This window comes from Eurypyga helias, unplaced genomic scaffold (assembly GCF_000690775.1).
Source record: "Eurypyga helias isolate BGI_N326 unplaced genomic scaffold, ASM69077v1 scaffold286, whole genome shotgun sequence".
NCBI lineage: Eukaryota > Metazoa > Chordata > Aves > Eurypygiformes > Eurypygidae > Eurypyga > Eurypyga helias.
The window spans coordinates 5,344-17,628 of record NW_010254383.1 but is presented as its reverse complement, the minus strand read 5'-3'; the positions used below and the strand labels follow the sequence as shown (position 1 = coordinate 17,628).

Below are 12,285 nucleotides of genomic sequence, written 5' to 3'. Positions count from 1 at the left end.
TTTACCCCTTATATTCCAAGCAGAGTTTGAGGACCCCAAAGTCTGCTCTCCTCAAGTCCAGGGTGGACTCACACCCTTTCCCATCACCAGCAGGTTTTGTTACTGTTTTGCAGACAAGAACGAAGTAAGAAATGCGGCATAAATGAAATATGTTCATCAGATGTTGTTTCCCATTTTACTAAAGGATACGGAAATCTGCTTCTGACTAGCTGCGCTGTTTTGTAATGCTCTGTTCACATCCTTAAAGTTGTGAGCAACAAAAAGCACTTTTCTAAAGATTAGAGGCATGCGTTACTCTGACTGGAAAGGCTAGTCCTGAAAAGATATTGCTGGGTGACTCATAAGTCATGTTTTGTAGGACACGAGAAGAAGACATTAAAAGTGAAGGCCTCTTAGTTCAACTAAGTGTAGCCATTTCTCACGTATTATATAGGATTTGTCAGACTGAAACACAGAATTGGTCCAACGATCATATATAAAATACTATGTAATACATGAGAAATAAATTTTTGTGAGAAGTCAGATCTGTCAAAGCTGTTACAGCTTGTTATATCAACGACAGTTTATGGCTTAAGAATGGCAGAGAGGCATCCTTGAAAAGGTAAGAAAAGCACCTTGGGACTCTAGCACAGCACAGACATAGCTCTTCCTTTTTCAGCCACACTCCTCAGCCCCTCCCCCTCCCATCCCACTCCCATATTGCAGGGCAGAACAGAGGATGGGAATATCCCTGCAGTGGTGCAGCCACATGCCTCTCCCAAAACAGGTGACAAATGTTGAAACAGGAACAATAGGCCATTTTTGACAGTTTGCTGCCAGACAAACTACCTAATGAGTTACTGAAGTTGTGACCTAATTAACCACATCTTTTCCACCTTGCTTCCCTCCTATACAATAGGAAACTGGGGATGGAAAGGTCATATCTCAACAATTGCCTTCGATGCACTCCAGCCAGCCATACGGCTCCTGGCTGCCGGCAGTGCAGCACACAGCCAGGAAGGGAGCTGGAGTGGCAGCAGGCCAGATGCATTGCCTGACAGGAGACACTAGGCTTCCCAAGAGTGAAGCAAGACAGATTCACCTTTCCAAATTTATTCTTCAGCCATCTCTCATTTTCAAAAGTCAACTACAGCAATATTCCTCATACACAGGCAAATGCTTTACTTTGGTCTGCAGCTCTCTACTTTGAAATATTGGCCGTTTGTTCATCCCAGTGTGTAATTCTGCTCTGGGTCTGTAGTGTAAGACTGCCTTATCATCACTGTGGAATGTAACTGTCTTTGGGGACACACAGTTCACCTGGGGTAATATTTACTGAGCTTGTCACCTCTGACCCAACAGCAAAGGACTACTTAATTCAATTCTGATTGCCTTGGCCCTACTCAAGCAGCCATGATTCTCTCCTATTCACCATCGCCTTCTCACTTTTTCTTTTTCTAATGATCTAGCAAACAAAACAGGACACAGTGTCTCCAAAAGAACTAGAATCCTTGAGCCTAATGCATTTTCTTCTCCTTATTTGTTTTACAGTATGAAAAATGGACAAATTTCAGCACAGAAGAGAAAGGTTTAACAAAATGCGCAGGCTTATTTTTTTCAAAGTGATTGGGCTGAGTGATAAGCTATATGCATTCAGACATGGAGGATCTGCTTAGACATATATTAATGTGCATTTGCCTAAGTTGCATACAAGCAATCAATCAAGCACACCAGATTAGATACTGCAATTAATTTCAGAAAACATAAGTATTCAGGGAATTCTCTCTTCCTCGTCTATCCTCTCCTTTTCCCCTTAAAAGCACTGTATTAGTTACATCCTGTGATTTATGTTTACACAGAACATACAAATGACCCCACCTAAAAATGACAGTAATTTGCAAGGCTAATATCTTTGGCTAAGATACAAGAAATATCTACTATTCTGAGTTCTGATCATTTTCCATCACCCAGCAGCCTAGCAACACGCCATCCAGCTGGTGTTCATCAGCGTGCTTGACTGACTGACATCCCACCCCTCCAAGATGCACACTTGTTTTTATGTTTCTCAATTTGTTGCACTGAGTGATAGCATTTAGTAGAAAATACAGTTTAAATCAGCTTCCACTGAAATATTATCTATGTTTTCAATACATTATATTTTCTTTTTAAAGCACACAATCTAGTTTAATGTAAGTTTCCATAATAATTTCATCACTTATAACTTATTTATATGATATCAGGATGGTAAACATTGTCAGCATGTACCTTCCGAGGGCCTGTGTTCTTCAGCTCAAAGACATCCATGGTGTAGTTGACTCTGCGACCATAGTGGTCAAACTGAACATTTCCTGTCAATCCTTGTATTCGAACCTACAAATGGAAGAAAAAGCCATCATGAAGATCCAGTCTTACAATATGTATTCCAAATATCACAGAGCAGTGAAAGTTATCCTGGCTATGTCCTTAGATTGCCATAACAACACTGTTCTAGAATAGACAGGTGTTATAAAGCAAAAATGTTGGCTACTTTTCCTTTGTATTCATTTTTCCTGTCAAACCATGCTGAAAATAGGCTTAGATATGACAGTATCTAACTGCTAGCAAAGATACACAATGGACCTTCTTTCAAGCTGTGCAGCTCAACACTTCCTAGCTGCAGGTTCGAAAGAGAAGTACATTTTTTACCATTCTCATCACTGCTGCAGAATATTTTGGAACACACAAAAAAAAACATAAAAGAAGTTTGGCCTGACCTCATATATCTTTTTTTGTCTCACACTCTGATGGTTTAAATGTAAAGATTAAGTATATATTGCTCATCAAGGTAAACCAGACAACAACCTTGGCCCCAGCAAAGCAATTTCCTACTAACACAGAAGATGGGTGACATGCATCGGGCCTGAAAAGAGTGTTTGCAGAGCCTCAGAGTCGAGAAAGACAGATGTAAACCCGTAAGATTGGCTGTGGCAGTTTTCTACCACCTGTGTCTCAGCTCAAACCAGAAATCCTTGTTTTCCTTTTAGTGCTTTACTGTCTCACCGAAGGATACCCCAGACAGTCATCCTCATCCCAAAGAAGCCCTGGCCATAGTGCTGCTGGTTTTGATTGTATTAGAATCCGGCCATGACAATCTCTTCAGCCAGATTCAAAAGTTTGTGTTACCCACCCTTACACAGGAGCTTGACTTCATGCTTCTCACAATTGTTACATATCTGTGCATTTGCACGGAGTATGCAAAGCATATAAAATGCTTTATTTCTATCCCTAGGAGTCAGGATGTGGATTTAAACCACTTACTACTTCCCTCTGTCCATTTCTTTCTCTGCCAATTTTTCTCCAGAACTGAAACCTTGGCTTCCAGGCAAAAAGCTGCCAGCTCTGTCAGCAGTCACTTCTCCTCAGCAGTTTCTCCTGAGTGGAGCCTGCTCATTTGCAATGATTTAAATTCTACTGCAGGATTTTTATTTTCTTACTGTTCCATTCAAAGGAAAGGCTAAATCGTCTTGACAGAGATCTGGAACTTTCTAGGCATCCATATTCATCGGGAATTCAAAATCCTGACATCAGAGAACAATAGCTCTGGGTTATTTCTTTTTAAAGAAAAAAATACTACCTATGTGATTTCCTTGGGAGAAATCTACTTATATTTAAGATGACAGAAACATATTTGAGAGGTTGTATTATGTGGCAATACTTTTTCCCTTAAATGACAATATCTGTACACCCAGGCTATATGCAAAGCAACAGATGTGCACACCAGTTAAGCGGAGGAAGTCCCAACTATCTTAATAGAACTAACAGTAGTTTCCAATAGTAGCAGTTCCCCTCTGCCTTCATTCCAAGTTATTAACCAGAACAGCCCAGCTATCTCCAACTGGCAAGTGAAAAATACATTCCTTCTCTCCCCTTATTACTTTTGTGTATAATACCTTCCAAATCATAAAGTGTACAACTAGTATCCAATATTCACAAAGATCACTAGAATAAAGCCTACCCTTACCTGTTTTAATGTCCTCTCCATATCAATTCCTTGACCCCATGGGGCTGCAGGGTTAGCAAGACAATCACCAGCATTTCCTCTCCTTGAAATATCAATTTTCTGTCTTCTAAGGTTACGGAAAGTTTCAGCAATCACAAGTACTCCATCATACGTTAATGCAGATGTATACTAAATAGATGGACAAACACACTGCTTTAGAGTTGGCATATCTTTACAAAAATCAGATGTCTCAGACATTTCTAGTTTGATTCATTATGTAGCAGCTTCTACACCTTCATTTAGAAAAAAGCTCTCCTCAAAATCAAAATCAGTTTTGTCTAAGGAATAAATGCAGGTCTAAGAAGAGCACATTTCAGTAGCTCCAGCTTTAAAACTGTATTTTTTAAGGGTAGAGAAATCTGCCTCTGAATAATTGTTAAAAGGAACAAATTAAACTGGAGCTATTTGGGTATTTTTCTTTTTTTTTTTTTTTTCCCCCCACTTGTCTTATATGTTAGAGAATAACCCCACCCACCCAACTTACTCAAAAAGAAAGAGTAACTCACTGAGAAAACATAACTGGAAAAATGCGTGGCTAATGAGCAGACATCCAGGGTATTGGAATTGTTAACAAGGATCAAGGGTATGCTCTTCCTATTGGAAAAGCTGTGTTGGCTCTCTGAATGACACAGGACATGGGCCGGTCTGTGTTTTTACACTAACTACAGCAAGTGCTTTAGGGTTAGAACAAGCTACATGAAACATGTAGAGCAAGTCTTCAACAGATGTTAGCCGTGAGCCACATAAACAAATGGGCATTTTCTCAGCATGGTCTGCTGATGGACACATTGCAACAGGAGAATTTGTTCACATGCCCAGGGCTGCTATTGATATGCCCTGTAACTTCCAAAATTTAAATTCACTTACTCAGGTCTGATTTCCTTCCTTTCTGCATATTATAAACTCTTCGGGTAATAGTTTATAATCTCAAATTTTGGTTACCCATAGGTGAATATCCATAGGCAGCAAAATACAGTTCATGTGGAAAGGAGTCCTACAGACTAAATGATCTTGTCGCCAGTACTTCGGGATGTCTGCACACCATAGGCTACAGCATCCTTGTTGCTTTTTTTTTTTTTTTCCTCCCAGGACATAAATTTCTTGAATATTCATTGAATTATGTAGCTATGCTTTATATTATCCATGTTGATAGTTTCTCTAGACTTTGCCAACCTACCACTATCCCAGCCAAGGGAGAACTGATGGCTTATAATTGCGCAGTGCCCAGCACAAAGGAGCCCAGTCTCAAGTAGGTCTAATATGCATTTGTATATATAAGAACAGAACTATTTTGATGAAGTCGTATTTATAGCTATGCTGTGATTTGCCTACCAAGAAAATTATATGTGAGAAAAATATTTTGTTATCCATCTGTGAGGGGTTAGGGCAGAGGAAAACTGGATGTAATTTCACTGTAATAATGTGCCTGAAAGTGATTACTACACCAGGTTTTGAAGTGTGTAGAATTTCCAGAGGAAACTCCAAATGAAAATTTAAGGGTAGTATATTTACAATTGTGGTCTCATACAGAAGAATTCAGCTGTTGGGAAAGCTCTGCACTCTAAGTGAATCTAGATAATTAGACTAATTCATGTAAAATTGGTTGAAATTAAGTTGCCAGTTAAGCATTTGACCTTTAATTCCTGTCAGTAAAGGGCTGAAGTTGCAGAATAAGCGACAAAGGACATTAACGCACATCAGTGAAAAGTGTTGCAGTTTGTGTTTCTATCATGCAATCATAAGGACAGACATAATCAGTTGCCAGTAATAGTAAGATAAACTGCCTTCTCCTCTGTCTAAATATTAAGGTCTTCGTTCATATATTCACAGTGTTAATCAGAAATTAGAACACTTGAGTGGTATCTTCATTAGTGCTTCAGATCAGCCAGTACCTTTGGTGGGGTCTCGGATCCTGGGTATTCTCTCTGGTCCAGCTTCTTCCAGCGCTGCATCAGCTTAGTTACCATGGGGGTGCTGAAATCTACTAGCTGAAATCCAGTCACATTGGCTCCTCCGTGCATAAATCTCTCCAGAGAAATATCTTTGAATCCCTAGAAGATCAATATAAGATTTTTTTGTCCTCGAACTCCACTGTAGGTCCAATCTATTCTAGGTCAGCAAGGCAGCATAAGGAATGTACAGCAGCAGGTTTCCATTAGAAGCCAGGACTTACAACCAGGGAATAATGCTGAACCCTTGTTCATGATTTCCATTTGTGTAATAAAGAATGAAACAAAACCAAGAAATAAATTTCCCACATTATTGCTAGGGTGGTCTTGACAGCTAAGAAACACATTGCTGGGAATGGCAGACAGTTTTTGAAGAAAAGCCTTTGGTGAATCAACTGAAAAGTACCCACAGAATATTAAAGCCTTAATCCAATTTCTATCAAAGTTGGCAGAATTGAATGAGCACTGTGCTAGTTCTTTGGCTGATATATCCCTGTTTCTTCGTGTGTTTGCAAAAAAGAACAACACTACTGTGTAAATACATTTATTCCAGGATTCATTGTTTAGGCCAGAGGTGTCTGAGATGAGAGAATATGGTAGACATTAATTAGAAGGCAGAGACAGCACAGGAGGATCTCACTGTTTGGGCAAGAAAAATATAATATCAGAATCACGCTTTTGTGAAATACGATGGTGGTAGCTCTCAGGTCTGCTATACATTTAAAGCCTAGAGTGGAGCCCAACATTGAAAGAAAAAATAAAGTGCATGCAAATACTTTCTGACTTCTTAGTTTCTCAGGCTAATCTGTTCAGCACATATAAAGAGAAATTATTTAGTAAAACTTGCCTTTAGAGACATAACTATCCTTCAAGAAACTGCATAATGCAAACTGCTAAAGCAAGCTAAGAAGCAAGCATGAATCTTTCTGCTCCTTTCCTAGCTACTATGCTTAATGCTAGCTCAGAGGTACCTTATTTTTATTTTCTTAGATTCATCTGATTGGCATTTATCTGTGCAAACAGAGATGTATTACTACACTTAACTTAAAATGAAAGATTTAGGAGGAAAAAAGAGTAGGTACGGACCCAATACCTCAAAAAACCTTTTGACAGAGATTTCATTCAGGTTTTAGATATTGACAGTAAATATAAAAGGTGATGCGTCAAGAAGTCATATTACCCACATTTTTGAACAACGTGTGCCCCTGCTGAAGCAGATGGGGAGATCATAGAATCACAGAATGGTTTGGGTTTGGAAGGGACCTTAAAGACCATCTAGCTCCAACCCCCCTGCCATGGGCAGGGACACCTTCCACTAGACCAGGTTGCTCAAAGCCTCATCCAGCCTGGCCTTGAACACTTCCAGGGATGGGGCATCCACAGCTTCTCTGGGTAGGTAACCTGTTCCAGTGCCTCACCACCCTCTCCGGGAAGAATTCTTTGCTGATATCCAACCTAAATCTACCCGCTTTCAATTTAAAGCCATTGCTCCTTGTCCTGTCACTAGAGGCCCTTGTAGAAAGTCCCCTTCCAGATGTACCGGTCTCCACTGTATATCCCACTAGCAGTTCACTGCAACACCTTGTCCCTTGTTTACGACAACTATTTTGCATGGGTAAAGGTACTTGGAGAACTATAAATTCATAATGCTGAAAATCTAATTTGTAAGAACTACGGGAATAGACATGTCTCATTTAAAACAACTGAGGGCTTAAAAATAATCTGAAGTGATCTCAAGGCACAAATACAGTGAAGCACAATAAAATATTTCATGTCAACTAAAATTCCCTGAAGGAGAGTAAAAAGACAACAATTTAAAGCATACATTAGACTTTGTCCTACACTCACTGTGTTTGGCCAGGCAGGTATTTCAATTTAAAGAATGGGTTATTTTAATAATAAGATATTGCATTTACTCTTTCTTTGCTCTCTCCTGAACATTATCTGTGTGAATGAGCAGCTTAGAGTTAGAGTGAAAATACGGAACTAGTAATTTGGCTGGAAATAGCTGATCTTGCAGCAAGATGAATGTTCCTTGGAGAATGTAGAAAAGTTACTTTGAGAATTGTTATGTTAGCAATATTAAAAAGATGAGTCAAAAATCATAGTGTAGTTCTGTAAATTCTAATTTGGCCACAAGATACACTTAGCAGTCCTTCATGCTACATTGATTTTGATACAATTTACGAGGGTAACATTGTGCCCTTCTTGTCTAGATGGCTGTAACAACAAACCCAAGTTCTTTTACGCACCATAAAGAATGTATTATGCGCAACCCCGTATTAGTGACAAATGGCAAATGCTGTGTGAAGTGCTATAACTTCGAAGCAAAACTGAGTGTTTCACTTACCGAGCAGGGGTATAATTCTAGAAAAGTATCTTACCAGGTTGGCAACAATATAATGGTATCCTTTAACATGCTTTCCCACACTCACAATCTGTGGGAGACAAATAAGAGAGAGAGAGAGAGAGAGAGAGAAAGGTGTTTTCATAGACAAATAGGTATAAATTCAGAAATAGATAACATCAGCAATATAATGTTGAAAGTCTTCCTCCAGTAAGACAGCTATAAATTTCCAGGTACTTAATCATGGGAAGAACTTAAAATGAAAGTGAGTAATGACCTGCTAATCTGGGTATCTTTCATATGACTGAAAACATTACTCTAGTATACTCTTTTATCAAATAGACTAATTATGTATGGGATACAAATTCAGAAGGTGGAGGTCACACATAAGCTAGAAAGCCTACCCACTGATATACCTTTTCATTTTAAGTAAGTGCAGAATTTATGAACCAAACTGGGTTTTCATCTCTTGGGACCAAAGCTGTTTCCCTTGTGTTGGTCAAGTACCATGTGTGTTATTCAGCTCTTAGTAATATGCTAAAGACTGTGGGAATGGGCATGAGTGAGGATGGAGCAAGAACGGACAGTGCGGCTGCCCTTGAGTGTTTAACCAAAATATAACATCAAGTGATGCAGAAAGGGAACAACCGTGATGGGCAGCTGCTACAGTCCTGATATGGCATGATCAACAACACAGTTTACACAAAAACTATGTCAACCCACACCTCTTATCAATATTATTGCCATTCTTATGACAATTCTTATGTAATTTGCTGACGACAGAAAATAAGGAGAGAATATTTTGTCAGTAGAAAATAGTGTTAGTAGTTTCATTACAGATTAAAGATGTTTTTACTGAAGAAACAAACAGTAATACCTGAAATATGCCACTTGCATTTAATACCAGTAAAGAGTTTTTTTAACTCTTATTTTGGATAGTTTATCACTTATTTATAAAGACTCTGCTTGCAGCCTAAGTATGTTGAGGTTTTTTCTCCTCATGTACTCATCTCCACAATTCATTTTTTGAGCAACCTGGTCTAGTTGAAGGTGTTCCTGCCCATGGCTGGGGGCTGGGAACTAGATGATCTTTAATGTCCCTTCCAACCCAAACCATTCTATGATTCTATGATTTTAGCTTCCTTCCAAGTGAATAAATAAGATAGGGGCAAAAGTTTTTCATGCAGTGTAGATTATTCAATAAGTAATGGGAAACTTATAGATCTGTCTCCTTTCCTGCTTTGAAATACAGCTTTGGGCCTTGCCCTGAAGAGTTGGCAACTTCTTAGCTTCATGGATCCCACCTCCTGTTCAAAAAGCAGAACAAACATTCACTAAGCCTTGCAGTCCCCTTTCCCAGAGCAGAAAAAAAAATATTATCACCCCATTTTGGAGATGAGAGACAAGTTACTGAAGGACTAAATAACTTGGTCAAAGACACTCAAAGATCCAAGATCTAAATCTGGATTAAGACTTGGAAATTCTTCGTTTCTGACTCTGTTGTTCCAGTAAGTCAATTGCTTCCACAGGGGAGTGGAAGGGAAAATCCCAAGGATGTGGCATAAGAATCTTGTCAGAACTGGTTTAATTTAATTATTTTAAGTTAATAAAGTGAATAATCAATTTGTCTGTTATCCTTTTGTTCTTCTTTCCCAACCTCTATTTTGTATTTATAGTCTGTAGCTAAAATGATTGTATTAAAATACCAAGATATAAGCTAAAAAAAAAAAAAACCACCACAAAATTACACCGCTCCTCTGCCCATGCCATGACCAGATTGCCACCCTTCATAGAAATTAATTGCTTAATTTGGACTCAGTCAAACTACCATTAAGATCAGTGATTCAATACCACTGCTACCATATTACTAGGGGGCAGTGGAGGGAGAAACTACACTTTATCACCAACTCAACATATGTGAGGAGGGGATTGTCAAGACACTTTTTGTCCCTGAATACAAAGGTTTATAAGCCATGGTGGCTCAATGGCTTCAACAGGGAAGTCGTTCCTGACACCAATAATGCTTTTATGTGTGTCGTCCTTTGAGATGTGCAGGTCAAGATAACCAGATCCTCAGCTTGGGCAAATCACTGCAGCTCGCTTTGAGCTAGATCTAGGAAGCTGACGTAGCTTTGGCAATTAACACCCTTAGTGATCTGTTCCCTGGTTTAGTCTTGTAACATAAATTGTGACAACTGCTTCATCATATCAGTCAAATAAAACACGCACGTGATCAACCTGCAACTGATGAGCTATGTTAGATACATGTCCATAGCTGGCACAGTCAAAATGACTACATAGTGCAAACCATTAACCAGATTTGCTTATGTGCTTGCGCCTAGCAAATGCATGTCGAAATGGTTGCAGAATTCCTGGATTTAATGTGAACAATGCAGAATAATTTAAAAAAAAAAAATTGACTATTTCAGAGTACTATCACTGAGTGATAAAGGTACGCATTTATGTATGATTTAGATGTCTTAACTTCCTTTATCGTCAGTGGAAAGAGCAGGCATTTTGAAGAAATAATTCATCTTATCCTAAAGCACGTCTAAAATAAATTAGACAGCTTGTGCCCTGAAAGTGCATATTTTTCTGCACTGACTAGAAAAAGAGTTGATGATGATTAGCTCTGATGTAGACACCTACAATTTATATCCCTGATATTAACCGAGACGAATTTCACCCTAAGAATCTTGATCATGGAGACAGAAAAGAGAAATGATGCTATACGGCTTAAATTTCCAACCAAGATTTCTTACAATTCTGATTTTGAATTTGAAAATGTTTATGCTTATTGATCACACAACGTTTGCAAACTGAGAATTGCTTATGATTTAGGAAAAAAAAGTGCGTGCTCCCAGCTTTCTGTGAGCACTTCATAATTTTGAATATCCAAAATATACATAGAGTCACATTTCTCTCTCAAATACTACCATCTACAGATTATGATCTATAAAATAGGATAGGAATTCTCTCTATCTGAAGAACCACATTTCGCTATACTGTACTTCTGCACTGAGATAAATTGAGGCAATGAATTCAAGCCTTTCATAAAAGAGGTGGAGTTTCTGACAGCTACTCAGTCTGGAATGTAAGCTCTAACATTTTTCTTCTATTCTTTAATTGGTTAGCAGTGACTAGAGCTGTAAGAGAGATAAGATGAGACCTCAGCCATTCCATACATGTAACAGTAGATCTTGCCCTGAAACACAAACTAAACAGATGAGTGCGGGTGACTGAGGGAAGAATATTATTCTTCTATGGCAGCATGGGGGGGGTGGGGGGGGTGAGGTGCAGTGGGAGAAAGAACCAGCAAATCTATTCTGAAAGGGAAAAACAAGACTGAAATTTTGACAGGCTGAAATTTTGAGAGACAGTTCCTAAAAGCCTTTGCCACAGAAGTTCTCTAAATCTGGGGCATCTTAAAAACCCAGCTGCTTCCTCATGCACCCCTCAATTCAGACTGAATGGCCAAGTTCAGTCACAGTCCAGAGAGAGGGCAGAGCTGCATCACCTGTACATTAGCAATCAGTGAAGTCCACAGGGTAGGATTTGTACAGCAAAAGTGTTGGTGCCAAACAGCTGGCATCCACAGTATGCACATCTCAGGGTTTTACTCTGGACTATTTCTAACCTGGTCACTCGACTGAACTCACTGTGGGTGCCAGCACACTTCAGAGGTGCTTTTGGACACATCTTGTTTGGCATCATCAAAAAGGAAACCAGTTCACGTGTTTTGAGTGTCCTTGATGTGAAACACAGCACAGTAAATGGCTGCAATCTGGAGATTCACTTCAAAAGGGCATGCTCTTGACACCAACTAAAATGCTCTGAGTGCTGGTGGGTCCCATGCTCTTAGACAGGCACTGAGCATCCGTGGGGCAGGTGACAAATCCATGCATAGCAAGAGGTTGAGCAATGGGAACTGTCTTCTTTTCAAAAGGAAGGCCCTGAAGAGAGGGCAGCGC

The 12,285-nt window shown here is 39.3% G+C and overlaps 1 protein-coding gene across 1 annotated transcript in view; it reads right to left on the bottom strand.

Moving 5' to 3' along the window:
* The window catches only part of LOC104510628 (glutamate receptor 4), a 37,000-nt gene extending 28,541 nt beyond the window's left edge, over positions 1–8,459 (bottom strand). Inside the window, exons 1-4 of the mRNA XM_010152943.1 lie at positions 8,352–8,459; positions 5,911–6,069; positions 3,980–4,147; positions 2,245–2,349 (exon numbers count right to left, since the gene is read on the bottom strand). Of these exons, the coding sequence (XP_010151245.1) occupies positions 2,245–2,349; positions 3,980–4,147; positions 5,911–6,069; positions 8,352–8,459 (540 nt within the window). The remainder of the gene's footprint in view (positions 1–2,244; positions 2,350–3,979; positions 4,148–5,910; positions 6,070–8,351) is intronic.
* Positions 8,460–12,285: the final 3,826 nt, after the last annotated feature.